Source organism: Halichoeres trimaculatus, unplaced genomic scaffold, assembly GCF_033239565.1.
Source record: "Halichoeres trimaculatus isolate MK-OKI-2021-1 unplaced genomic scaffold, fHalTri1.1 fHalTri1_scaffold_16, whole genome shotgun sequence".
Taxonomy (NCBI): Eukaryota; Metazoa; Chordata; class Actinopteri; order Labriformes; family Labridae; genus Halichoeres; species Halichoeres trimaculatus.
Window position 1 is genome coordinate 672,365 of NW_027437194.1, and position 27,949 is coordinate 700,313.

General features: G+C 41.8%; 1 protein-coding gene across 1 annotated transcript in view; it reads left to right on the forward strand.

The window, feature by feature from the left end:
* Positions 1 to 26,656, forward strand: part of ric1 (RIC1 homolog, RAB6A GEF complex partner 1) — a 46,789-nt gene extending 20,133 nt beyond the window's left edge. Inside the window, exons 3-27 of the mRNA XM_074690329.1 lie at positions 1,669 to 1,748; positions 2,338 to 2,445; positions 5,219 to 5,364; positions 6,624 to 6,760; positions 8,490 to 8,581; positions 8,885 to 8,973; positions 11,099 to 11,243; positions 11,358 to 11,406; positions 11,524 to 11,703; positions 11,885 to 12,097; positions 13,852 to 13,890; positions 13,991 to 14,101; positions 14,183 to 14,272; positions 14,360 to 14,520; positions 17,025 to 17,163; positions 17,262 to 17,378; positions 18,995 to 19,402; positions 19,493 to 19,804; positions 19,882 to 20,040; positions 21,668 to 21,804; positions 21,973 to 22,253; positions 22,334 to 22,546; positions 22,632 to 22,809; positions 22,887 to 23,075; positions 23,670 to 26,656. Coding sequence (XP_074546430.1) covers positions 1,669 to 1,748; positions 2,338 to 2,445; positions 5,219 to 5,364; positions 6,624 to 6,760; positions 8,490 to 8,581; positions 8,885 to 8,973; positions 11,099 to 11,243; positions 11,358 to 11,406; positions 11,524 to 11,703; positions 11,885 to 12,097; positions 13,852 to 13,890; positions 13,991 to 14,101; positions 14,183 to 14,272; positions 14,360 to 14,520; positions 17,025 to 17,163; positions 17,262 to 17,378; positions 18,995 to 19,402; positions 19,493 to 19,804; positions 19,882 to 20,040; positions 21,668 to 21,804; positions 21,973 to 22,253; positions 22,334 to 22,546; positions 22,632 to 22,809; positions 22,887 to 23,075; positions 23,670 to 23,976 — 4,080 coding nt within the window. The 3' untranslated portion in view covers positions 23,977 to 26,656. The remainder of the gene's footprint in view (positions 1 to 1,668; positions 1,749 to 2,337; positions 2,446 to 5,218; positions 5,365 to 6,623; positions 6,761 to 8,489; positions 8,582 to 8,884; positions 8,974 to 11,098; positions 11,244 to 11,357; positions 11,407 to 11,523; positions 11,704 to 11,884; positions 12,098 to 13,851; positions 13,891 to 13,990; positions 14,102 to 14,182; positions 14,273 to 14,359; positions 14,521 to 17,024; positions 17,164 to 17,261; positions 17,379 to 18,994; positions 19,403 to 19,492; positions 19,805 to 19,881; positions 20,041 to 21,667; positions 21,805 to 21,972; positions 22,254 to 22,333; positions 22,547 to 22,631; positions 22,810 to 22,886; positions 23,076 to 23,669) is intronic.
* Positions 26,657 to 27,949: the final 1,293 nt, after the last annotated feature.

Here is a 27,949-nt window from a genome sequence, read left to right on the forward strand (position 1 = left end):
TGACTGATACAGATATCCAATATTAATATTGCTGTTATGGCCGGTAAGCGATATTTACCAATATCGATGTTGGTCCACTCTTCTTGGGTAGTTCAAGATCGTTCAAGATGCTCTGAAAATGCCAGCAGCTAATGAGTAAATATCGTCTGATACCGATATGTTAAAAAAATGACCTACATACCGATAGATCGTGCATCCCTGGTACCGACCAAATTCTGTCCAAACTGCTCCACATACAATCAAACGGTACCATGTTTAAGTCCCTAGTGGGAGAGTAGGAGATTTTCCATGCTGGACTTGAACACAGCATTACAGGGTTATATCTTGAGAAATAAAAATGTTAAATTAACAAACTTTGAGATTTTGTTATTTAAAAAAATATGCATTTATAACCACATAAACACACAAAAAGTTCCTTAATTTTTTATTATTATTTTAAATCCTTTGAGATTTTTTATCTTTTGTTGTTTTAACTTTTTTAATCCTTAATGTTTTTATTTTTACAGATGTTTTCCTTTCTTTTATTGGAAGTGGTTCTTACTCTTTTATATATTTTAATATTTTTTTCCTCACATTCTTTTACCTCTCTTTCACTTCTTCTCTTCTATTTCTTTTTACTGGTTGCTTTTATGATGTAAAGCACTTTGTAACTTTGTTTTGAAAAGTGCTATATAAATAAAGTTTATTATTATTATTAATATTATATAAAAGTGGTACCATGTTAGCCAAATTTGTGACCACTCACTCAGTGCTGTGCAACAAAATTACAAAAAGTGTAAAAAGTGAAAAGGCTTCAGTCCAGGTTAGCTTCATGCTGCTACGTTAAACTCTCCTCTCTGTTTTTGTCGCTGGTTCGAAGACGTTTCATCTCCTGCTGCTGACACTGTCGTCATGGTGGAGAAGTTAGTACACCACCAACAAACTGTAGACACAACACCTCATGAGAAACAGTGAAGACACACTGGATATAAACAGAAGATAAACAGTAGATTCATGGTTTGTTGTGGTTTGTGACGTTTCTGTAACCTGACAGAGCTGCGTGCACGCCGCGTGACACGACTGCTGACAGCAGAGTTCAGCTCAGGTGTCATCTCATGTTTCAGGCTTCAGCTCAGCTGTCACTGCTGCGTGTGTGTGTGACGATACAGTGTTTTATACACCAAGTATCCCTCTTTAAAAAAAGCTTTGTCCTCTCATAGTTTGAGCTTTTCTAAAACCTGGATCCACAGCTGTTTGCTTGAACTATTTAAAAACGATCACGTGTTTTATTTCCAGCACCAGTGTCAGTTTAAACCTGCATGAATAATGAACGAGCTGAGGTCAGTACGCCCTAATAAACTGAATAGACTTATGCTAATGATGATTTTAGCCACTTGATATTCAGCTTTGGAGACGAGCAAACCCTGCAGGATGGAGACGCTGAGGGAAACGTCAGGCATCATCTCCTCCGATGTGTAGTTATGGTTTGAAAATGAATAAAGCTCAAACTGACGTGCTGATGAGTCCTGTGTTAAAATCTGAAAGTGTCCTCTCTGTTATTTCTCTAATAAAAACATTTCCCTTCACGTCTCCTTGGTTTTTTAGCCTCTGCGCTCTCCGTCTGTTTCTGCCTGATAAGGAAAAGTGTCTGAAAAACTTTTATATGACTTTTAAATTCTCTGCTTTCAGACGGCCCACGGCTACATCCTTTTGTTTGACGTGCTGGGTGGAGGAGACGACAAGTACCTCTACGAGCCTGTGTACCCAAAGTAAGTGACGCACACACACACACACACTCAACACAGGCGTAGATAAAGAGAAGGCTTTACCATACATAGCTATAGCTCAGGTGTGTTTTCTCTGTAAAGGATTGTTAAAAACTGCTGTTAGTCCCTGAAGCGAGGCGTCAGATCCTCGAGCTTTAACCGTGTTTGCAGTCAGCCGTTACATGAAGCGTTGGCTCTGATAAAACAGTCTGACAGCTTAATCCTGTGACGTACCTTCATGTTTGCTTCTTCTAACACGTATTGTTGTGTTGTTGACACAGTGAGGTAGTGAAATCAGAAAAGCTAACAGCGTTTTTTCTTTACCTGTTACTAATCAACTTCCCATATTACTCAGTCTAAAGTTGCAGTGTTAATCCAAACCCATTATTTCTCCTCCTTACTGTTGGTTTTTATGGTTTGTGTGTGAGAGGTGGTGGATGTGTGTGGCTCACATTCCTGGTCGGCACACCGTCAGAGGTGAGGCGAGTCAGGGCGTGCTGCAGCTCCTTTTAGCAGAAAGTCTTTCAGCAGTTTCCCTGAGGTGTGTAATCTGTGTCTTTATTAATGTTTGTGTGTGTTTCTGTGTTTGCAGAGGAAGCCCTCGAGTGAAGGTGACTCCAGGTTACAAAGAGGAGCAGTGTGCCCCTGCTCTGTCTCTGGAGATGAAGAAGCCTGTGGACCTGGAGGCTCCCATCACCAGGTAGATCTGTCCCTCTCTGCTGTTTGTTCAGTCTGTGTCTCCTCAAAGTTGTGGTCCCTACTCACTGTCCCACTGGCCCAGAAACACTTCCTCTAAGCTCCATGAATTTCCCTAAGGTGATAGAGGACGGGAATACGTGTCGAGATAACACACAAAGTCAATGCAAAGACGCATTTAGACGCTGATTCACCTCAGACGTGCGCGTTTGGAGCGTCAGCGCGTTTTGGCCAATCAGCGATGACATTCCCCCACGACGTCATTGATTTGATGACGCTGGGGGGAAACCGCCACCTGCTCTGACTCCAACCTGCTGGAAGATGGAGGAGAAAATAATCTGTGCGGTGTGTCATCATCCAGAGTTATAGGATACGACGTGTGTGCTCTACAGAGACCAGAAAAACAGGACCAGGCTTGGGTGAAAGTCTCTGAGGAGACAGGTTTTGAAGGTAAGTTCTGTAAACATTGTTTCCAGCTGGATTTGCTGCACGGGTCATCACTGAGTCCGACTGTGTTTTCCTCAGTGGAGTTTTGTCGTAAAAGATGGAAGAGCCTAATAGTGAAGAAGGAGGAGCGCAGTCCTCTCTTTCCTCATTATCCCCAGGGAGACCTCCGGGAACATGGGTCGGGGGTTCGGGGGGTGGAGGATGAGGTCTCAGGGAACAGCCAGGCAGGGCCAGTGGAGGTGGATTACCAGGGAGAGGCAGCAGGCCTTGATGGTGATCTCCAAAGCTTTCACACACTCTCCTGTCATGATGAAACCACAGCTCATTGTTTTTCAGATGCTCTTTGGGCTTTCTGTCTTTAAATGAACGGCTCTCTATGGTCAGCCCCTCAGCTTGGCAAAATAGTCCAGCGTCCAGACTCGGGCGCTCACGTGGCGTGTTACAGGGATGTTTAAATTCGCTAATTTGCTTCCAGTGTGGCCACAGCATTAGGAGTAACATATCCTCCTTGGGTGTTGTATTGTATCCTTACATATTTGATCATATCCTGAGATTTCTTATCACATCGTATTCTGAAGCCCTGTTTCCACCAAGTGGACCGGTTTGGATCAGTACAGTTTTGTACGGGTTGGACCCGTCAAGCCTGGTCCTGATCAGTTTCCACAGCCAACTGTGCAATTCTTGGTTAGGCAGCGTACAAGCTGGGCGCTGATAGCTGTGACAGCTACGTACTAGCATGACACCATAGCAGCGCGACACAGTTTAACCTGCTAATTAATCCAACAAAGAAGAAAAAAGTAACACAGTAAACAAAGAGCAACGATGTGTTTGTCTTTACTACCACTGGTGACAGGAAGTGACCGTTCTTTCCACCAATCTGTCTGACACCCCAACAGAAGAAAACCAAATTACCAACCCGTTCCAAATATGGTATGGGTCAGTAATTTGGGGACCTGTCCAAGTTTTAGTCAAAGGAAACGCCAAGAATTGTGCGCTGCACTGAGATTAACTGATCTGAACCACTTGGTGGAAACAGAGCTTTAGGTATGACATCATATCCTCAGGTATCGTATCCCCAGGAATCATGGGTATCGCATCATTCACCCAGGTATCCTTTGGTGTCATATCTTTAGCTATCATAGCCTGAGGTGAAGTGTAGTATCCTTAGGTATATTACCCTCGGATTTTGCTTAGATTTTGCTTTGTATCCTAATGTTTTGTGTCGTATCTGTAGGTCTTGTCATTTCCTGTTACACCTTATCGTATCCTATCCCGAAGACCTTTAGTTAATTCAATATATCTACAAGTACTGTGCTGTATTACACATCAAAACCACCTGGACAGGTAAAGCCTTGTTAGTCTTGTTTTATTTCCTCTGACTTTGCTGATTTTCTTGTACAGAACATATTTTGTGTGATTTATGGATGATATATCTTGGTGTGAAGCTCATACCCTCAGTGAACCCATCGAACTAAGTTCATAAATGCTTCGTTTGTTCACTCAGAAAACCTGATAGTTAAAGGATTTAATTTCTTTATTCCTCTGTTTCCTACAACGCTGTCTCCACCCAATCATTCCTCCTTTGTGACCGTTACGATGATAAAGAGAAAAAGTGAAGTTTTCTGAAACCACCTCATCAGATTATGTTAAAAACGTCTGCTGCGTTCGTGTTCCCTCCGTTGTGCCGTATTTTGTGGTTTCACGTCTTTCTTCTGGTGTCTTCTCCCCTCGTTCCCGGGCTGCTCGCTGAGGGATCAGAGCCGCCGCTCCTCCAGTTTTCCCGCTCAGCTCTCTCTTTATCTGTATTTGTGTTTATCTGGCCTCTCAGTTCCTTGTTTTTGGCCGTCACATCTCTTCCACTTCTCCTCTGCTCTTGACGGAGATTACAGGGTAGTCATCTGAACGAGAGCACTCTGCAGGCGTTTCGCAGGCACAGCTCGACTGTGCAGCAGATGAGTGGGTGTCTCCTGCTGTGAAACTCCCTGAGAGCAGCTCCCTCCTCCATGGAGAGAGTCCAGCGTCTCCTCCACTCCTCCTGCTTTCTCCTCTTTGGTGTTCAGTTTGTAGACCTCTGGACTGTTTGAGGAGACAATGGATGCTTGACTCTGACACACAGACTCACCGTTTGTTCCTCTGGGTGTTATAAGACTTGGCGTTGGCTGCAGCGTGGCCTCATCACAGCTGAGCAGTCAAAGTTTCAGGCTGGCACAGCCGGATAAAGACTGCTCCACTGTTTTCCAACACTCTGCTGTTTGTTATCGTCCTATCTGACCCTCGCTGCTTTCTCCTCTTTAAACCTCCATGCTGACTCCTTCCTCCTCTTCCTTCAGTCTGCAGACCCTCCAGGAGGACCTGCTGGTGTGTACCTCAGACGGCTACCTCCACGTGCTGCACTGGGACGGGCTGGGCAGCAACGGACACAAGGCCATCTGCCTCACCACCATCCCCTTCTCCCTGGACCTGCAGTCTGCCCGAGGTCAGAGCAGGCTTCAAAACCACACCTGGCCACACCTGTTCGTTTTACAGAGTTAGCTCCAGAGTTTAGAAACACTGGGACGAGTTGAGCTGATCTAAAGATCCTGTGATGAGCTTTGTTTGCATCGTTTGGCGCCTCCTGTGGACAAAACAGGAGTTACACCTCTGATGTTGCTCCTACATTTCTATGAAGCATTTGATTGCATATATTTACCTTTAAGCTAAACACTTAGAGTAAATAAAGGGATAACACAAGAAAAGAAGGCTAGTCCTTTACTCAAAAGAGGAAAATAGCAATACTCAATGAGGCAAAACAGACAGAAACTGAGGTTTTAAAAAATAAAATTGCAATAAAAAGGAAAATAAAATGAACAATAAAAGATAAATACACAAATATAAGTGTTAAACAGTTTTTTTTTCCAGTGGTTTCACTTCACTTCTTTGAACCCAGAAATTAAACAAAAAACTCTAAATCAGTTCCTTCACTTGACCCGTAAATATGATTGTCCACCAGATCCAGAGTCCATGAAAATAAAGAAAAAAAACACATTTCTCTTCCAGGAATATGATCGCCCAAAAGGCTAAAAAAAAAGTCTCTTAATAAAAATAAAGTCTCTTTATAAAACAAAGTCTATAAAAAAAGTGTCTTTATGAAAATAAAGTCTCTTAATAAAAAAGTCTCTTTATAAAAAAATTCTCTATAAAATAAAGTCTTTATAATAAAAAGTGTCTTTATAAAAATAAAGTCTCTTTTTTTAAAAAAAGTCTCTTTATAAAAATAAAGTCTCTTAATTAAAAAAGTTTTTTTTTTAAATAAAAAAGTCTCCTTATAAAAAAGTCTCTTTATTAAAAAAATCTCTAAATAAAAAAAATCTCTAAATAAAAAAAAAGTCTCTTTATAAAAAAAAAAGTCTCTTTATAAAAAAAAGTCTCTTTAAAAATAAAGTCATATCTGTGTAGAGTTGTTGATATTCTGGTAGATCCCAGAGTCGGTTCGTTCATCTCGACATTTCTCCACATTAGAGGGAAAACTCAAAAACACTGACCCGCATAAAGATGAGGCCAAAACTGAAATACTCATCAGCAAAATAAATTAACAAGTAAATAAAAAAGTTAGAATATGTCGAGGCTCCTGTTGTTCTGTTAATAATGATAAAATATGTCCTGTTTGCTGCTTTAGCTCTTACACAAACTTGTTCATACCCAGAGAAACTTCTCAGGAGCTTTAACTTCCTCTTTTCTCCATGTTTGTGTCTGTAGGTGGGCCCTCCCTGGACCTGGAGGGGGTCTACATACGCTGCATGGAGTACTGTGTGACCCTGGACGGCTTCGCCGTGGTGCTGAGTGACGGGCGCCTGGGCTTCATCACGCCGCTCAGCAACACCATCACCGCAGACGTAAGAGCAGAGACACACGCTGATAACTGTTTTTAAAGTCTGACTCCTCTTCACAAGATTTTATGAGAGATTTAAAGGAGCTAAAATAAGTTTCATCAGTGAGGAGTGGTCCCACACTGCATCAACACTTCCCTGCAACCATAGATCTTCAGATTATGAGATCATACGACCACCGAACAGGGGACACATCCCAGACCTGAACAAGCCAGAAAATACATCATTCCTTCATTTTTCTGCTCTGTCATGAGAGACAGAGGCTGTTGTTTTCCTCTTCTAGCCAATCTGATCTGTAACCAAGATATGCACTGAAGTATCGTAGTGAAAATCTATTAAAGAGCAGACGTAACAGCTGACTGTACAAGTATTGAATCAGTCAGGGCAGGGGTCTGCAACCTGAAGCTCTGACGCCTCAAGTAGCTCTCTGATTCCTTTCCTGTGGCTCCCTGTAGATTTGAAAAAAAAAAAAAAATATATATATATATATATATATATATATATATATATATATATATATATATATATATATATATTTAATTATCGAGGAATTATTTTTCTCATTATTTATTTAATTTTTAAAACTTTTTGCAATTTTTTAAAAATATATTTTTTCGTAAACTTTTTGCAAATTTAGGGGGAAAAAAACAAATTTTTTAAAGTTTTTGCAAATTTTGAGATTTTTTTTTTTCAAATTTCTGCATTTTTCCCCAAATTTTTTTGAATAATTTAAAATGGAGCACGTTTGTGAAAAGACTGTTTTTTATCTTTTTTTTTTGCAAATTTATGAAATTTTAAAACTTTAAAAATGTTTTTAAAATTTTAAAAACAGTTTTAAAATTTAAAATAATTTGCATTTTCAGCCATTTTTTTTTGTTGTTTTTTTTTTTTGAAAAAATCACAAAATTACTGAAATATTTTATTATCTATTTATGAACTTAATGATATTACATAGTTTTTTTTAATTTTAATATTTGCAAATTAATTGAAAATAAAAAACTGAGACATAACATGTACAATTTTGATAATAATAATAATAATGGATTTTATTTATATTGCACTTTACATTTACACAATCTCAAAGTGCTACAGAATAAGAATAAGAATGAGACACAAGTTAAAAACAAATTTAATGTGTTTTATAAACACAAAACCTTCTTGTTCAGCTAATTATTCACTATATTTTTAATATGTTTCAAATTTATACAGTTTTTGTCTCTATTATGAAGATAAAGTAGATTCTGTGGCTCCTGAATAACTTTCATCCAGGTGAGCTAAGGAAAAATGGCTCCTATGAAAGTAAAGGTTGCAGACCCCTGAGTCAGGGCAAAGTGCAAAAGCTGTTTTCTCCTCGGGGGTTGAACAGCTGTTTGATAAGATTCAGAAAAGAAAGTAATGACATGAGAACGTCTAACATCAGATTTCTGACTGAAAATGTCTCAGAGGTTTTTGATAATCGGCACATGATGCAGCGTGTTGAGGTTTAACAGATTTTAAAGACTCTGAATGTTTAGAGAAAGCATGAAAATTTGACTCCCTGCAGGAAAACTTTTTATACAGTCTGCAAGTTCGCTAAGATTCAAGTCTAAATCAAACCCCTGACCCTGTCGTGTTAACCCTCCCCCTGAGAATTAAACCCAAGTGTTTGAGTTGTTTTTGACATGGTTTAGTGTGTGCAACATGAATATTTTCTGTGTGTGTGTGTGTGTGTGTGTGTGTGTGTGTGTGTGTGCAGCAGCTGCAGGGCGTCTGGGCAGCAGATGTGACCGACGGCACCTGCGTGGCCGTCAACAACAAGTACCGACTGATGGCCTTCGGCTGTGCCAGGTAGGTGTCTCCGTCTGTGTCTCTGCGGCTCGCTGACGGAGGAAACCTCGGCTCGGGGTTTGTTTGCGTGTGAGTGTTAGAGAGATTGGTTGTTGTCCGTGTGGTGTGTGTCCACTGTGGGAAACCGTCGGTGTGTGTTTGCAGAGGCCCACCTTGTGTGTGTCTGACAATTTGTGGAGTTGGCAGGAATTCCTCTGGCCGTGTGTGTTCAGTGAGTTTCATTCAGAAACCAGGAGGAAGGAGGAAGCAGAGCGTGGGCTGAGTTTATAAACTTTATGTTTTTATGTTTTTTCCTCTCTGCAGCGGCTCAGTCCTGGTCTACATGATCGACACCACGACGGGATCGATGCAGCTCTCACACAAGCTGGAGCTCACACCAAAACACTACCCAGGTACGAGCGCTGTGCTGAAACCTCTCTCCTTCCTCCTTTCCTTTCCTTTTCCTCCTCTCCTCTCCTCCTTCCTGTCCCTCTCTGTCATGCAGCGACATGAATTCCTCCTCAGATAACTCACATTCCTTCAGCTGTGGCTCTCCTGGGAGCACATGCCTGAGTTTCCCCGTAGTTCACATCTGGTTCAGTCAGACTCCTGTGGGGAGACGGCTCCCCCTGGTGGAGAAACTGCAGCGTGGGTTTTCTTTGTGTCTTTAAAAATATTACAGCTAATGTGAAAACTCTTGCTCTGCTTTATGAAACAACGAAGCTGATTTTTCTCATCATGACAGGAAGCTTTGTCTTTTCCTGCTGCTTCTACCACTTATTTTGTTTCATTTATAAAATCCTGAAGAAACATTACTTTGAAGAAGATTTTCTGTCTCAGCTTATTTAATCCCCCAGGAGCCAGTTTTCCTGACCCCTCAGAGCATTAGCCATAAACACCTGGTTCAGACTTATCCTCAGAGTGTTTTAAAGGAGTTACTCTCCAGGCTGCGCTCTCTAACAGAGATAATCTCATTTACACTTAATCTCTGCTTCACAGAAAGTCTGACCACAAAGATTCATGGTCAGTTTGTAAAATGATTAGACAGGAAGTTCTCTATCAAACATCCTGTCAGCACTTTTTATGCACTGATTTTTATCTTTTCTGCTCCATTTAATAACTTTAATCTAGTTAAAAAAATAACTTGATAAAATGCCAAAAATGCAATTAACTATAAAAAAAAGAAAACTTTTCACACATTGTTTTTTGATCAAAGTCTTTTTATTTTTTGTGTAAAGAGAACAACATAAACAACAACAAACAGATAGGACAGTCAGGACTTAAAAAAAAAAACATGCCCCTGTCCCAATCCCCCCTCCCCAAATACAGGGCCATCAATATTCGGCCAGACATTAAAAAAGAAAGAAAGAAGGAAAAAAAGAATAAACAAATAAATGAATAAATAAATAGAAAGATAGATAGATAGATAGATAGATAGATAGATAGATAGATAGATAGATAGATAGATAGATAGATAGATAGATAGATAAAATAAATAGAATAGAATAAAAAAATTACACATTTTTTCTGAATACATGTGTACGAATACAAAGAGTGATCGATTCGTCTGATCTGGTTTCAAAATGGACTTCAGACCACCTTTACTCCATCACCAGTTACGTTTTTAGAAATTTTCTGGTTGTGGGTGTTAAAAAATAGAGCTGGGGTGATCTTTTTTTTTCCCAATTCGATTCTTTTACAATTTTGGGGTTCAATTTAAATTACAATTCTTCTTTAGCTCAGATTTTTAGTTCGTTTTTTTAACACCAGATCAAGTGAAAAAGCTGAGTGATGATGATGTCTACAGACTTTATCAGGAACTATATTTTCACAAAAATGCTCATCACCTGTGAGTCTGTTTGTAGATTTACTCAGAGGTAAGGATGTGTACCAAATTAGGTACTTTTATAGGTACCAACCAAAGTCTGTCTGTTGTACCAAGTAGTAATTCACGTAAAATCAAACGGTACCATGTGGGAGAGAAGTAGATTCATCGATTCATTCATTAATCAAAAAAATTAACGTTTATTACCATATTAACACACAAAAGTACCGAAAACTGGTACAATTGAGTACCGATACTGATAGCCAGGTACCAGGTATTGATACTGTATTGTTTCAAATGTGAAAGGTACCCATCCCTACATGTGACTCAGTCCTTAAGATTATTCAGGGGCTCTGATATCTCAAACTTTTTCCAACCCAAATTAAAGACAAAAACTGAAATGAAGGACGTAAATTTGAAAAAAACAAAAACAACCATAATTTAAAACTGTTCAACAAAAATTCCTGATACTACGATACATCAGTTTTTTTCTCCCACCCCTGTTAAATATGATTTTTTAAAAATCTAAACAATATTTTGGAACACTGATTACGTCAGAGAGCAAAATGACTCTGTCCTCCTCCTCTCTCTGTGTCTCTGATCCTGAGCGATCAGCTGACGTGCCTCCTGTATCTGTCTGTGTCACGCCTCTGTGTGTTTCCTTCCTGAACCTCCAAACTCTGATCTCTGCTCCTCCTCCTTCACTCCTTCAGACATCTACAACAAGACCGGCCCCGTCAAGCTCATCTGCTGGTCCCCTGACTACAGCGTTGTCATGGTAACCTGGGAGTGTGGGGGCCTGTCTCTGTGGAGCGTGTTCGGAGCTCACCTTATCTGCACTCTGGGGGAGGACTTTGCGTAAGCGCACACACACACACACACACACACTCACACTACATGCATTAAGTTATTCCCACTGTGATTACTCAGATGTGAAATGATTTGATAACTCTGTGTGTGTCCGGTCTGCAGGTACCGTTCTGATGGTACCAAGAAGGAGCCCGTTAAGATCAGCTCTATGGTGAGAGGCTGAGCTCAGCGTTTACTAACTCCTCTCTGAGCATGCTCAGTTTAACCCACTCAGAGTTTAACACCTATCTGCTGACGCTGCGTTCACTGACTGAGTTTCTCTCCTCAGAGCTGGGGAGCAGAGGGCTACCACCTGTGGGTGCTCCCTCACACACCTGAGAGGAGGAGGAGACAGGAGGAGCAGGAGGACGAGGAGATGATCTCTCCTCCTCCTCCTCACTCCTCCCTGCAGGCCGGCATCCTTCAGTTCCACTTCATCAAGTCTGCGCTCACCGTGAACCCCTGCACGGTGAGGAGGAGCAGGCCGTCACCTCTCAACAAAAACACACACACCTGGACAAAAACACACACCTGGAGAAAAACACACACCTGGAGGAACACACACACCTAGACAAAAACACACACCTGGACAAAAACACACACACAGGTAAAAAATCTCACACTCTGCCATCCTTCTCTCTGCTGAACAGAGCAACCAGGAGCAGGTGCTGCTGCACGGCGAGGACCGCCTCTACCTGACCTGTGGTGACCCCACGCAGGTCAACAGCCCGTCTGACGCTCACCAACACGCTCACCTCCACCCACGGGACGGCAGCCCCCTGCACCGCCCCCCCAACCCCGACTCCCCCCTCTCTCAGGGACTCAGCACTTTACTGGGACACAAGCACTGGCACGTGGTCCAGGTAAGGATGGGCTGCAGGTTTACCTGGCGTCGGCATGGTAACAAACAGGCCACCCTGGGTAGCTGTCAGGCAGATTGATGCTAACAGGGCCTGACAATGGTCCTCAGTAAGAAAGAAAAATAGCGAAATGAGTACAAAAAAAAATAGAAACATGCACAAGAGAAAAGATTAGCTAGAAATATGAAGTACTGCATTGTCCACAGGGGGCGCCAGACTTGCCACAGACCAGGTGCTTTAAGTAGAATAATCATCAGTCATATTGTAAGTTCAGAAACACACATTTATGATGAAAAGTCATGTTTCTTCAAACTGAAATCCAAGAAAACACCAGTATTTGATTGAAGATGAAGCTGGATCAGTGAGTGTGAACGTGACAGCGTCACAGTTTTTAGTGTTTGGCTCCAGTGGATTCAGCTGTGACTGATACAGATCATTAAAGGGACTTTTTCCTTCAGCTTAACACAGCAAAAACAAAACACCTGTTCATCGTCTCCTCCAGCAGATGGTGCTCTCTTTTGAATGCCTTAAGACTCACCCTGGACAATAAACTTAACTTAGAGGCATCACACACAGAACATCCATAAACACTGCTGACAAACACGGTCTATCATCTGCGCTCTTAGTTGCCCCATACCTTCTTTTGTTTTACAATTTTTGTGATTTTTAGTTTGCCTATTTAACTCCAGATCATGTGACAAAGTTTAATGATGATGATGATGTTTAGAGACTAAATCAAGAGTTATTTTTCCCATAAAATGCTTATCATATGACTCAGAAAGAAACATTTCGCCCTCTGCTGGAGAAAAGTGGAAACTTTTATCCTATCCAGTTTGTAAACAAAGACTGAAATTAAGAATTTTAATTAAAAAAAAAGATTTTTTGACAAGGATTCACTGTTTTGATATTGTCATACAAAAAATCCCAATATATTGATTTTTGATTTTTTCTCCCACCTTCTGTTGTTACTGTACCACAACATCATCCAACCCATTGTCCTTCCCTGTTCCCCGCGCTGCTACGACATGCTAACCACCTCCATCAGAAACAGTCTCACAAACTTTAACAAACTTGTGAACATCATACAGACGCACTCATACACAAAACAACCCCAGAACAAGAGGTCATGGGTTAGTCTGTACTAGAAAACACTTCAAAACAAAGATTATACACAAAATGCAGACCTAATTATTCAGGATGGAAATTGATAAGATATTGTCAGTACCAATGCCTTTACCGATTCTGCTTATCGATCTGATTCTTTATCAATTCCTGTTGTGAATTTTCTTGGTACAAAAAGTATCTTTACAGGTTTTCTGTGTCAACAACATTTAATTGAGTTTATACTGTAAGTGAATAAAATGTAACTGGTCCCTGAGTCTGGATATTTCTGGACATAATTAAACAGAAACAGGTCAAAATTTCACACAATTTGACGTTGATGTACTGAGTTGTCATATATAAATAATTCAAGTAGGCCATCTAGTGTCTCAAAGTGGTTATAGCAATGGTTTAAGCTGTTTGGAACCTTTCCATACTTATGAAGTCAGCCATTTGCCTTTTAGCTTTTAACATTTAAAATTCTCAGTATTTTTTACAAAGAGCACAAATATGAGATAACAGCATCTATATCTACTCTATCTACTTCTACATGTGCCTGTTATGCTACAGATTTTCCACCTGATGCCTTCATGTTTCCTCTCTGTGTGTTTGTAAATGATCATTTTCTTTATTTATGGTGTTTTTGTCGTCCCCAGATTCACAGCACATACCTAGAGAGCAACTGGCCGATACGGGTAAGAAGAGAGTTTTAAAACAGATTTTTCCCTCTGGTCTAAGAGATCATTATGCTGATGGAGCTGAGAAGTAATAACCTGATTTTGTTTCTGTGTGCAGTTTGCAGCCATAGACACAGCGGGCCAGTGCATGGCTGTAGCAGGACGACGGGGCTTTGCTCACTTCTCCTTATTCACCAGGAAGTGGAAGCTGTTTGGAAACATCACTCAGGTACGAGGAAATCAAACTTTTGTTAAATAAATTCACTAAGATTTAATTTTTAATCACGTCTGGTTTATGTGTCCTCGATAGGAGCAGAACATGACGGTAACCGGCGGCCTGGCGTGGTGGAACGACTTCGTGGTGGTGGCGTGTTATAACTTCACAGACCAGCAGGAGCAGGTGAGACCTCTCACTCTGACGGTTTCCCAGAATTCCTCCGACTGTTCACTAACCTCCAAATGTCTTCCTGTCCTCTGACCACGCCAGCTGAGGCTCTACCACCGCTCAACCAACCTGGACAACGCCTTCGCCTCCGTCACCAAGCTGCACTCTGACACGCTGCTGCTCAACGTCTTCAGAGACATGGTCATCCTGTTCAGGGCCGACTGCTCCATCTGCCTGTACAGCGTGGAGAGGAGGAGCGACAGGTAACCACAGCGTCACGTCGGAGGAGCAAACAGCTGACCATAATCTGTCACCGGTATCATATCATAAGCCACGAAATTAATTTGCTATACCGTTATTACCGCGGTAAAGCATGTTACACATAACTCAGTCCAGGTAGTGGTTAATCTATGAGGAGATTTATTTATCCCGAGATGAGAAGACAGTTTTCTGCCACTCCTCGTGGGTGATGATGATAAATATCCTAAAACAGCATTAAATGATTCAGGAAACATAAAATAAGAAATTTCTCCAAAAAATCAAATATATTCAAATTTAAAAAAATGCAAAAGTTGCATAAAAATGGAAAATTTCAAAAACAAAAAAATGCAAAAAAGGAAAAAAAAATTCTCAAAATCTCACAAAAAATTATTACTTTGAACTCTGAAAAAAATTGAAATTGTTTAATTTGCAAAAAAAAATTGATTTTTTTTTTTAAGTTTCACAAGTTGTAAAAATGCAAGCATTAAATGATTCAGAAAACATAAAATAAGAAATGTAAAAAAAATTCCCAAAAATATCAAATATATTCCAATTTAAAAAAGTGCAAAAGTTTCATTAAGATGGAAATTTTCAAAAAAAAATTGCAAAAAAAGGAAAAGAAATTCTCAAAATTTCAGAAAAAAATTATTAATTTGAAAATTTGCAAAAACTTGAAAAAAAATGAAATTGTTGAATTTGCAAACATTTTTGAATTTTTTTCACAAGTTGTATAAGTGCTGAAATCTTGGAATTAAAAAAAAATGCAAAAGTTCCATAAAGATGGGAAATTTATGAAAAAATTATGAAAAAGGAAAAACAATCCCCAATTTCAACAAAAAAAAAAAATTGCAAAAACATTTTAAAAAAATTAAAATTGTTGAATTTGCTAAAAAAATGTTTTGTTTTTTTTACTTTTCACAAGTTGTAAAAATGCAAGCATTAAATGATTCAGGAATCATCAAATAAGAAATGTCAAAAAATTTCCCCAAAAAATCTAATATATTCAAATATAAAAGAAATGCAAAAGTTTCATAAAAATGGAAAATTTCAAAAAATTTGGAAAAAAGGAAAAAAACATCTCAAAATTTCATAAAAAAATTTTAATTTGAAAATTTGCCAATACTTAAAAAAAATGAAATCGTGAATTTGCAAACATTTTTGATTTTTTTTTTTCACAAGTTGTAAAAGTGCTGAAATCTTGGAATTAAAAAAAAAAAAAAGTTCCATAAAGATGGAAAATTTCAGAAAAATTTGCAATAAAGGAAAAACAATTCCCCAATTTCACAAAAAAAAAAAAAAAAAAAATTGCAAAAACATTTTTAAAAAAATAAAATTGTTGAATTTGCAAAAAATTGAGATTTTTTTTTAAGTTTCACAAGTTGTAAAAATGCAAGTATTACATGATTCAGGAATCCTACCTTGGAAAAGTTTTTGTTTTTTGGTTGTGGTTCAGGCTTTGAGTCTGAACTGTCGTCCTCTGTTCTTCAGTCAGAATCACTGATCTGACTGTATCTCTGTGTTTGTCTGTTTGTTGTCCGAAAAACAAGACAGTGGTGGAAAAAAACACGTCAGTGAAATGTTCTGTTTCAGCCGTCTGATTTACAGCAGCAGAGTTCAGAGAAAATAAAATCTTTGGTGCTTCATTAGACAACTATACAGGCTTCAGAAAACACACAGAACATATATTTATGAAAACTCATGGAACGAAAAACTAGTCATGTTGATTTTTTTTTACAAATTTATTGGCTTCCAAAATGTTATTAGTTAATATCTCCCCGTTTTTAAATAACATGAAAAAAGTCATTTTTCTGTAAGTATTCTTCATTCCTCAGACCCAGTTTTCTCACCAGTTCAGTCACTTAAAGCTTGAAATGGGAAAAGCTTCTTTTCTTAAAGCACATGGTGGGCAAAGGCCTTTTTCTATCACAGTATCAGACATTTTCCACCTGCTAGGAAGGATGTGTATGCTTATAACACAGAACAGAGTCAGAGTCATGTTTTAAAAAGATTCACTTTTTTACATGTCAGAAAACCGTGATATGATACTGTTATCCCAATATGAAGGAAAAATACCCTGATATAAATTTTGGGCCTTATCGCCACCCCTACGTAGGTGGTGTAACTCTGAAATTACTGTGTCTGCTGTAATCCCTCCGTACTCTCATGTGTTTCCTTTTCACACACTCGCTGTGGGTGCAGGGGGATCCTGCAGCAGTCATGTTGGTTTGAGCTCAAACTGTTTCTGGGACTCTTTCCCTGGGAAAGCTGCTTTAAGCAGGAGCCTGGTTAAAGTCCGTCACATGATGGATCTGAGCTTTGTTTCTGGCTGGGTTAAGAAGTGTTTCATGAACTGTTTGACTCTCTGTGGGACCTCAGACTGAGGTCAGGAAACCTCCCTGAGCCCTGAGCGTTTGCTGCTTCTTCTTCTTCACAAACTTCTGTAACTGATCCTTTCTTTCTCAGTCTGGATGATTTACTTTGCTCGTTTTGTTTCTCCATGTTTCAGTCCACACCCCACAGCCAGCGTCGAGCTGCTCCAGGAGGTTTCCATGTCCCGCTACATCCCTCACCCCGCCCTGGTCGTCTCCGTCACGCTCACCTCTGTGAGGACAGAAACGGGCATCACGTTGAAAGCTCCGCAGCAGGTGACGAAGCAGCACAGACGTATTAAACCATAATCTGTGTAACCCGTCCTTTCTTCATGTGAGCACATGTGTTTTCACGCTCTGTGTCTGTGTCTCAGGCCTGCATGGCAGAGAGCATCATGTTGAACCTGGCCGGTCAGCTGATCATGCTGCAGAGGGACCGCTCAGGGCCTCAGGTACGAGAGAAGGAGGCGCCCGCCAACAACAAGAAGCTGGTGAGTCCAAAAACATCCTCCTGTTGTTACAGTCTGGATCTCTAACAGCTCAGTCAGATGTGTAACATGTTGAGAGATGAAGACATTTTTGCTGCTTTAAATCCTCCTCCGTAATCTGTTGTAGCTGTTTTTACAGGTCCTTAAAAAGTCTTAAATACATTTTTTCAAATTTAAGGCCTTAAAAAGTATGAAATTGTCTTAAATTCAGATCAGACAGGTCTTAAATGTGCTCGCGAAAACAATACAGGGCCGTCTTCGTGTGAGGAGGGCCTTAATATCGCCCCGACGTTAAGATCACGAGACGCAATGAGTCTGCTGCAGAAAATAACTATAACAAATAAAATAAACCAGAAAATAGTCCCATTTTGCGTGAGTTAGCGAATTGTTCCTTAATTAAAATGGTGGGTGGTGTAATCGTTATAGCTCTAACATATTTGGACATGTGTTCTTTTTTTTTTATCTTTTTCATGTCTTTGTTTTACAGTAGAGATACAAAAACAAACACTGTGCTATATCCCCTTCTGTCTTTATTTGCATTTGTTCACTTCAGGTGAGGTAATTCTCAAACTTCACCTCCTGGCTCGGTTTAAATACCTCTTCTCTGTCCACATTAATAAAAACATGTGAAGGTTGTTGAACAAATGATTATTTTAATTTTTCCTTATTGTACATTTTAACAGACATCAGTGCCTTTAATTGTAAAAGAATATTTGGGCCACGTTTCTACGGAAGCGTATTGCATTAACTTGATAAAAAAAAAAAAAAACTCAGGTTTTTCAGAGTCATTTATTCTTTGGTTTGTTTTTTGTGGTAATTAATTTAGATTTTCTGATTTATTTATTTTTTATTAGTTTGTTTTTTGTTATAATAATTTCTGTTTTTCTGATTAATATTTTTATATTGGTTTGTTTTTTGTTATAATTATTATATTGGTTTGTTTTTTGTTATAATTATTATATTGGTTTGTTTTTTGTTATAATTATTATATTGGTTTGTTTTTTGTTATAATTATTATGTTGGTTTGTTTTTTGTTATAATTATTTCTGTTTTTATGAGTATTTTTTTTACTGTATTTAGATTACTTTTTTCCTGTTTTTCGGAGTAATTTTTTTTCCTGAAGTATCGAGCTACATCAAAATCCTGTGAGAACCAATAAAAAAATATTAATCAGAAAAACAAATTTAATTGCCACAAAAAAATTACTCATAAAAACAAAAAAAATTGTAAGAAAAACAAACCAATAAAATAATTATAAAAAAACAAACCAATATAATAATTATAACAAAAAACAAACCAATTAAAAAATATTAATCAGAAAAACAAAATGAATCACCACAAAAAACAAACCGAAGAATAAATTACTCTTTTTTTCTTCAAGTGAATGCAATACGCTTCCGTAACGTTTCCATCACAAGTTTGGTCTTAAATTTTCTTTAAGGTGGTATTAAAAAGGTCTTAAAAAGTATTAAATCTAACTTCCTCATGCCTTTGGTCGCCCTGTTTTAGAGATTTACTGTGAACAAGTTTTTACTCTTGAAGCTGATTTTCTGGAGCTTTAAAGATCGAGGAGATAAAATAAATACTTTGACCTGAAACCTGTCTCTCCTCCCCTCCAGCTCCCGTTCTGTCCTCCAGTCGTCCTGGCTCAGTGCGTGGAGAACGTCTGGACCACCTGCCGCTCCAACAGGAAGAAGCGCCACCTCCTGGAGGCGCTGTGGCTGTCCTGCGGCGAGGCGGGCATGAAGGTCTGGCTCCCTCTGTTCCCCCGTGACCACCGTAAGCCGCACACCTTCCTGTCCAGACGCATCATGCTGCCCTTCCACATCAACATCTACCCGCTGGCCGTGCTCTTCGAGGACGCCCTGGTGCTGGGGGCCACCAACGAGACCGTGCTCTACGACGGGCTGCAGGGGTCCTCCGAGCCACTGGAGGCGCTGTTCCCTTTCTGCACGGTGGAGAGGACGTCCCATATCTACCTCCATCACATCATGAGGCAGCTGCTGGTCAGGAACCTGGGGGAGCAGGTGAGTGGGAGGCGGCTTAGTGCTGGTTCTGGTTCTGGTTCTGTCAGAAACCTCACCGTCTCTCCGTCTCACCGTCTCTCCGTCCCACAGGCCCTGATGCTGGCCCAGTCGTGCGCCTCCCTCCCGTACTTCCCCCACGTCATGGAGCTCATGGTCCACGTGGTGCTGGAGGAGGAGGCCACGTCCAGGGAGCCCATCCCGGACCCCCTGCTGCCCACCGTGGCCAAGTTCATCACGGAGTTCCCGCTCTTCCTGCAGACCATCGTCCACTGTGCCAGGAAGACGGAGTACGCTCTGTGGAACTACCTGTTCGCCGCCGTGGGGAACCCCAAAGACCTGTTCGAGGAGTGCCTCATGGCTCAGGACCTGGACACAGCAGCTTCTTATCTCATCATCCTGCAGGTACGGCGCTCGCTCAGCGGTTTGTCCTGAGGATTCACAGCTGGAGGAGTTTCTGACTCCTTTCTTCTTTTTTAAAGAACATGGAGGTCCCCGCCGTGAGCAGGCAGCACGCCACGCTACTCTTCAACACGGCGCTGGAGCAGGGGAAGTGGGACCTCTGCAGGCACATGATCCGGTTCCTGAAAGCCATCGGCTCCGGGGAGATGGAGACTCCGCCCCCAACACCAACCACTCAGGTGTTTAAAGTTTATTATGCAGATCTTCTTTCCAACCAAAAACTCCACCAGCTGATTTCACTGATTACCTCACCTCCAAGCAGAGAGCAGGGACTAATCAGTGAAACCGGCTGGTGGAGTTTTTGGTTGGACAGAAAACCTGCAGCCTCTCAGTCTTCCATGGTAGGAGTTGGAGATCCCTGTCGAACGGTGTAGACGTCACAAAATAACAGAAGATCTTTTAAGAAAACAACAATACAGAAATAAACAAGAGAACAAAACAAAAAATAACAAAAATTGGTTTCCTGGTTTGAGGAGTCAAACAGTTGACAAAGTTGACCTGAAACACAGTTTTCTTTCAGACAGATTAAACGTGAAAACTTAAAGAAAGCTGTGCCTCTAGCCAAAACCTGATTATTCATATGTGTTTACCTCTTCCATTGGGGGACCATCAGGATCAGGAGTAAACCACTGGTCTGGATCTGAGATCCTGAATCTAGAGCCAAACTACATATTTCAGGACTTTCTCTTGTTTAGCAGCAGTTTGTTAGAATAGAAACATCTTTGTACTTAAGTAAAGTAAGTGTGTAGAGTTGTCTGAATTTTAGAGATGTCTGTCCTTGAATTACAACAAATTCATTCAAATCATTAATGTAAATACGAAACAGTAATGGTCCCAGAAATGAGCCCTGTGGAACACCTTTTCAGTCAGCTAACACTAATGTCTGTGATGGAGATGAGAGTTAAACCAGAGGAGAGCGTTGTCAGCAGGGATGAGAATCAATAAGAAATGTTTTGACATCGTTAGCCTTTGTGCTTAACGATTCCCTTATCAATTCTTTACACTGTGCCAGAGCTGCAGGACCTTATGTGACATGTCTTAGCTTAGCAGTTAGCTAACATTTCCCCAAAAAACCCTGTTTAATGATTTCTAGCTTGAAGTTTTACTGACGAACTGAACACATAAAGAAATCTACATCACTCTCTCACAGGAGATTCATATTCAATATGTTCAAAATAAACAAAATAGCGCTAGCTTGATGCTTAAGTATACAGGAAATTGCATTGATACGCTAGTGGTTAGCATACATCGGTATAATTTGGCTTCAGAGCAGAATTTCAATTTTCATCACAGAAACATATCACAGTTACTCGCTTATGAAAGAAAAGTTAGGCTCATGGTTGGTTTCATAACAACAGAAAGGTTCCAAATAACTTAAATTATTGCTATAACCACTTCCAGACACTAGATGGCCTACTGGAGTCAGTAACATATTACAAAACAGTACATCAACATCACATGACGTGTGGCTTTTACTTATTTCTTTATATTTACGCTGGGAGATATTCAGATCCAGCAACCAAATACATATTTACTCACTTGAAAAAGAAAATATAGCACCAGTGAGCTCGTTATCGTCCGAAGCAGATGTGATATCGTTTGTAAGTTTTGTAGAGACACGTGAAGAGTTTCCTCCTCTTGGTTTCTGTCTTTGGATCTTAGAAAATAAAAAAGGTAAAAACCAGAGGCCGAACTCACAACCTCTGGAAGTTTTAATCAAGACTGAGCTGATTTCTCTCTTCATACGTTCCTCTCTGAACCGCGAGCCTCAAACCCAGATTAACAGAACCCGTCTGATGTTTTTAGGAACCCAGCTCCACGGGAGGCTTCGAGTTTTTCAGGAACCGCAGCATCAGCCTGTCTCAGTCTGCAGACGCCATCACTCCGGGGAAATTCAACCTGCAGAAGACCTTCAGCATGCCGTCAGGGCCGTCAGTCAAAGGGTGAGTGCACACACACACACACACACACACACACACACTCACACACACACACACACACACACACACACACACACACACACACACACACACACTCTGAAACACGTTGTTGGAGGTGTAGCTGTCACTTTAAACTCTGTTTCCTGTTTCCTGTCCCTGGTCTCCTCCCAGCCGTGACGTGGAGTGTGCAGAGAACATGTACATCGACATGATGCTGTGGCGTCACGCCCGCCACCTCCTGGAGCAGGTGCGGCTGAGGGACCTGGGCTGTTTCTCGGCGCAGCTGGGCTTCGAGCTGATTGGCTGGCTGTGTCGGGAGAGGAACCGCGTGGCCCGGGTGGACGACTTCGTCCTGGCGTTGAAGCGGCTTCACAAAGACTTCCTCTGGCCTTTTCCTGTCATCCCCGTGGGAAGCCTGAGCTCGCCGCTGAAGAACGGGCGCTGTCGCTCAGGTGAGAGCAGGTCACCTGTCGTCACGCTCTGGTTTGTCAGTCTAAATATTTCAACACGTGTTTTTTCTGGTGACTTTCAGTCCTGAGCACGCGGCTCCTGAAGTCGCAGTCCGCTGACAGCCTCCTGAACAGCGACATGGACACGGCGCCCCCTCAGGCAGCTCAGACCAACCACGCCTGGCTGGACGGGCTGGGACAGAGACCCAAAGACATGGACACGGCGTCGTCGGCTCACTCCAACCAGCACTCGCCACAAACGCACAACGCCTTCCTGTCCCTGCTCACCAACAAAGGTACGCAGACGCTTCCTCCGTTTCCCGCTCAAAGTTAAAAATAAAAAAACCTCCAGAAACACGTGTGTTTCTCCTGACCCCGCAGTGGAGGAGTACAGCGTGGGCTCAGCCACGGACCTCACAGAGACCAGCTCCGTGGTGGACGGCGACTGGACGATGGTGGACGAGAACGCGTCCACGCTGAGCCTGAGCCAGGCCGAGCTGGAGCACATCTCCATGGAGCTGGCCAACAAGGGCCCGCACAAGTCGCAGGTGCAGCTCAGGTGAGGAGACAGCTCACGCCATGGCTCCGCCTCCACCCGTTTGTTCTCCTTCACCGCTAACGCTGCGTCTCCCTCAGGTACCTCCTCCACGTCTTCATGGAGGCCGGCTGCTTGGAGTGGTGCATCGTGATTGGTCTGATCCTGAGGGACGCTAACGTCATCAGGCAGGTGATTGGTTTCCTGGACAGCCCCGAGGTTCCCCGGGAAACCGTGCAGAGCGTCAGGAACGGGCTACTGGCTGTGGACGAGTGGGCCTCCACGGACTGGTGGGTCCACGACCTTTGACCTCTGCTCACACACGTCTGTCACTTTATGAACGAATGAATGAGGAGTCCACGGTTTGAGCTCGTCACTCAGGCTGCTTCTTAGTTTCTGTTTAGTTTTTAATTTTCATTTTATTTCTACCATCAAACATTTTTAATTTAAATTATTTCATATTTAAAACTTTTATCTACATTTCAGCCTCTGAACTTATTTTCCTTTTTTTGTGGTAAATTAAAAACTATCTTTATTAAAATTCACAAACACAATCATTCTAATTATTGTGCATCTTGAAAATCTCAATAAAAATAGAATAAAAATTAAAAATAAAAAACTATTAATATTCAGAGAGAAAGGAGCAAAAATAAGCATCAGCAGTTTGGTGTAATACACCTTTAAATGATACCAGTAAAATATGTTGACTATGACTCAAAGAAATAAAGTGAATTATAAAAGTAAAAGTAGAAAAAAAGAGACAAAATAAGATAAAATACATGTTTTATTTCCAGACTTTTATTTTGAAGGTTTCTGTTTTACATCCTGTCTCATTTCTGTCTCTGGTTGTTTATTTCCTCCCTCCATCTTTGTTGGTTTTCCAGCCTGGGCTACAAACCCTTCCTGAACCTGATCCAGCCCCACCTCCAGCAGCTCCTGGACTCTGCAGCAGGCGAGCCGGTCCAGCCCGAGGCCTTCCAGCCCAGCAGCCAGAGCTCCAAGCTGGGCGGCTCTGAGGGGCCGGGAGGGGCCGCCGCACCGCGCGCCGAGGACAGCAGAGGAGTGACGGCGCCGCTGGGACTCGCCCTGCCCGCCCTGGAGCCTCCCCGCCCCCCCTCTGAGGACTGTGCCCCTGAGCCGTCAGAGGAGCAGGGCGACGAGGAGGGAGCGTACGACTGCACGCTGTCCTGAAGCCTCCAGGAGGAAAACACTTTATGTGTGAGAGAGTGTGTGTGTGTGTGTGTGTGAGCGAATGTGTGTGTGTGAGCACAGAAAGTACCTCTCCTGCAGCTTCCTCCTTCAGTCAGTATTACCCCCTCCTCAGAGGAGCCGGCTGAAGCTGATCCAAACAGACTGACCCAGACTGACTGAGAGACGCGTCAGCAGCTCGACCAGAGACTCGTTCAGCCTCTTTTCACCAAAACGTGCTGCGAGGCGAGGCTCGGTGTGTGCGTTTGTGCGTTCCTGATGTGGGTCGTGGTGTTTGAAAGCTGCAGAGCAGCTCAGAAAAACACCTGGACTCTTTTTTTCTTTCCTGTTCACAGGATCCACGTATTATGTCGACATTTCTTTATCCTCCAACAGGAACTGGAGACTTTTCTGTTTTTGTTCTTTTTTAGACCAAGCTCCAACGTTTCCTTTGATGAAATGCAAAAAAAAGTTCAAGAATCAGTCCAGAGATCAAACACCTGAGTGTGTGTGTGAGTGTGTGAACATGTGTGTGTGTGTGTCATGCTGAACACAGCTCTGGAATCATGAACCGTGGGAGGCGGGGCTCTGAGGCGTGGCTCTGAGGCGTGTCAGCGCGCCGTGTGGAGGTGTTTCATACTTTCATACCTCATGATTTTAAGATATTTTGTGATACCTTTTTCAGAAATGTCGGCGTGTAAAGCTTATTTTTCTATCGTCCCTGTGAAACCAGAAAGAGAAAACACTCGTGGTATGAATTCTGTGTAATTCTGGAGAAGTGATGATGAAACCGTGTCTGAGGAGGATCCAGACGAGTTTCTTACCACTGATCACTTCCCTGTCACGCATTTCGTTAGTGACGCCCTGGAAACCGTGAGTGTCGCTGAGAGGGAGAGCTCGGGCAGGACTTTGAAAACCAAATCAGCTTTTTCACACACATCCCCGTCTCCGCACCGTGCGGTTTAAGCCTTTTTATTTTTAATATCCTGTTTTATAAACACAAACATTTAGAGCAAAATGAAACAAAACGTGAAAAAAGTCTCTCCTCAAACTGACCGAGAGCTGCGCTGGTCATACACACGAGAAAAATGAGTCGATGAAAACGAAAAGACGACAGGAGACGGGTCAACGAGAAACACATCAGAGAGAAAAACGAAAGAGCAAACCGTCTCATCCTCCAGATCCAGATATGAGTCAGATCTCCTGTTAGAAAGATCTTTAGGGTCCCAGATCCTCCAGACCGTGTGAGGGCAGAGATCTGTGGGATCCACATGTCGACACATTTTTTAGCCAGAAACGGAAGAATCATCAGCAGAGACGCAGAGTCCGAGGAACCGTGTGAGGCGTGGTTAAACCGACAGAGGGAGTCAGGGATGTTTAAGCCATCTGACGGTTTGTTCCAGCTGATTTAGAGGAGACAACAACACCCTTCAAACACGACAAAGAGTCTTTTTTGCGTCCGGACGGATAAACATATCATTTGACCCGGTGGTCGCTGATTTCGCGGTTTTCTTCAAACGTGTGTAAAGGTTATTTATCAGCTGATGCTGGGTTTGTTTTGACTGATCTCCTCCCTGTAGTTAACCCAGCTCATGTTATCGCCTCTCTGAGCACTAAGCAGTTAATCAGTATTATGATGTGCAATGTATTGAGATGTTACTCAGCTTTATTTTTTTATCTTCTTCTCTTCGTTTCCCCTCGGCTGTTTCCTCCGTCACAGACCAAATCTGATTTCAGAGGTTCCTCGTCTGTGTGGGCGTGTGGTGTTCAGTTAGACTCTTTTATTATTATTATTCATGAGAAACTGCTCTGTGTTCACTCAGAATAAGCCACACCCCCTCCTCCAGATTTATGAAAACAAGCCCGCAGCTCCACAGCGCGGTCACCGCCGCCGTCGCCGTGGGCTGGGCTTGACTTGAAAACAGAAACACGACGAACCAAAGACTTTCCATCCTGAGGCCTTCTGTTCAGATCGAGTGTGTGAGGAAGACAAAAACCCATCAACCCTCCCGTCATCACAAACACCGAGGTTCACGCTGAACGCTGACGGCGTACGAGACAATTTCCTACGGAAATGTGTATTACTGATCCTTCCTGGTGTCCTTCAGAGGCGAGGGCGGAGCAGGCGGGCGGGCAGGTGTGTCTCATGGTACTCGGGTGTCACGTTCACCCAGAGGTGGACGACGCTCCCCCCCTCCTCCTCCTCCTCCTCCTCCTCCTGTGTACAGTGTAAAAGTATTTCCTGTTTCCTGACTCAGAGTGAAGTTTTTTCCTGGGACAGAAACAGAAAAACATCCTCAATGCAGTGTAAAGATTCTCTTGTACATTTGCCTTTTCTACTCATGTTTGGTTTTTCTACTTCATTTTTCCCGTGTTCATACAAACCAATAAATTATTTTTCAAAGTGGTTGACCTCAGGAAGTTTGGCCGAGTCTTTCTTATCACGATCTACTGGGATTTTAACCATCAACCATCTCTAAGGTTTACACAGAATGGTCCCAAAAAGAGGAAATATCCAGTGAGCAGCAGTTCTGTGGGACAAAATGCCTTGTTGATGCCAGAGGTCAGAGGAGAATGGACAGACTGGTTGGAGCTGATAGAAAGGCAACAGTAACTCAAATAACCACTGGTTACAACCGAGGTCTGCAGAAGAGCATCTCTGAACACACAACACGTCCAACCTTGAGGCAGATGGGCTACAGCAGCAGAAGACCACACCGGGTGACCCTCTTGTCAGCTAAGAACAGGAAACTGAGGCTACAATTCACACAGCAACACCAAAACTGGACAATAGAAGATTGGAGAAACGTTGCCTGGTCTGATGAGTCTGGATTTCTGCTCCACATTCAGATGGTAGGCTCAGAATTTGGCCTCAACAACATGAAAGCATGGATCCATCCTGCCTTGTATCAACGGTTCAGGCTGCTGCTGCTGGTGTAATGGTGTGGGGGATATTTTCTTGGCTCACTTTGGGCCCCTTAGTACCAACTGAGCATGGTTTAAAGTCCACAGGAAAAAAGAGAAACTAGAGGGAACAAAAGAAAAAAAGAAAAAAGACAAGGAAAAGAAGGGGGGGATAAAAAAAAAGGAAAAAAAGAAAAAAGGGAAAGAAAAAAGAAAAAGAACAAAAAAGACAGAAAAAAAGAGAAAAAAGAAAGAAAAAGGAAAAAAAGAGAAAAAAGTAAAAGAAAAAACAGGAAAAAAAGAAAAAAAGGGAAAAGAAAGAAAAAGGAAAAAAGAAAAAAAAGAGAAAAAAGGAAAAAAAGAAAGAAAAAAGAAACAGAGGAAAAAAGAAAAAAAGAGAAGAAAGAAAAAGGAAAAAATAAATAAAGAAAGAAAAAAAAAAGTCCACAGCCTACCTGAGTATTGTTACTGACCATGTCCATCCCTTTATGAGCACAGTGTACCCATCTTCTGATGGCTACTTCCAGCAGGATAACGCTCCATGTCATAAAGCTGGAATCATCTCAGACTGCTTTCTTCAACATGACAATGAGTTCCCTGTACTCAAATGTCCTCCACAGTCCCCAGATCTCAATCCAATAGAGCAGCTTTGGGATGTGGTGGAACGGGAGATTCTCATCATGGATGTTCAGACCACAAATCTGCAGCAACTGTGTGATGCTATCATGTCAATATGGACCAAACTCTCTGAGGAAGGTTTCCAGGACCTTGTTGAATCTTTGACACCAAGGATTAAGGCAGGTCTGAAGGCAAAAGGGGGTCCAACCCGGTACAAGCAATGTTGATGAACCCCAAACTGGATATTATTTTGAAGTGGCGACAGAGGAGAGGTAAGTCTTGTTTCTTGGCCTGAGAGTCAAAATGCTGTGATGTCATCAAAGGTACTTTCAGTCCCAGGTAAACTGAGGAAGAGCTTTCAGAAACTAGAAACAAGCGCATTATGATTGTCACCAACACTTTAGTCCGACTTTAATGTTATACTCCCTCTCAGCAGACTGTCTGCTACAGTTTG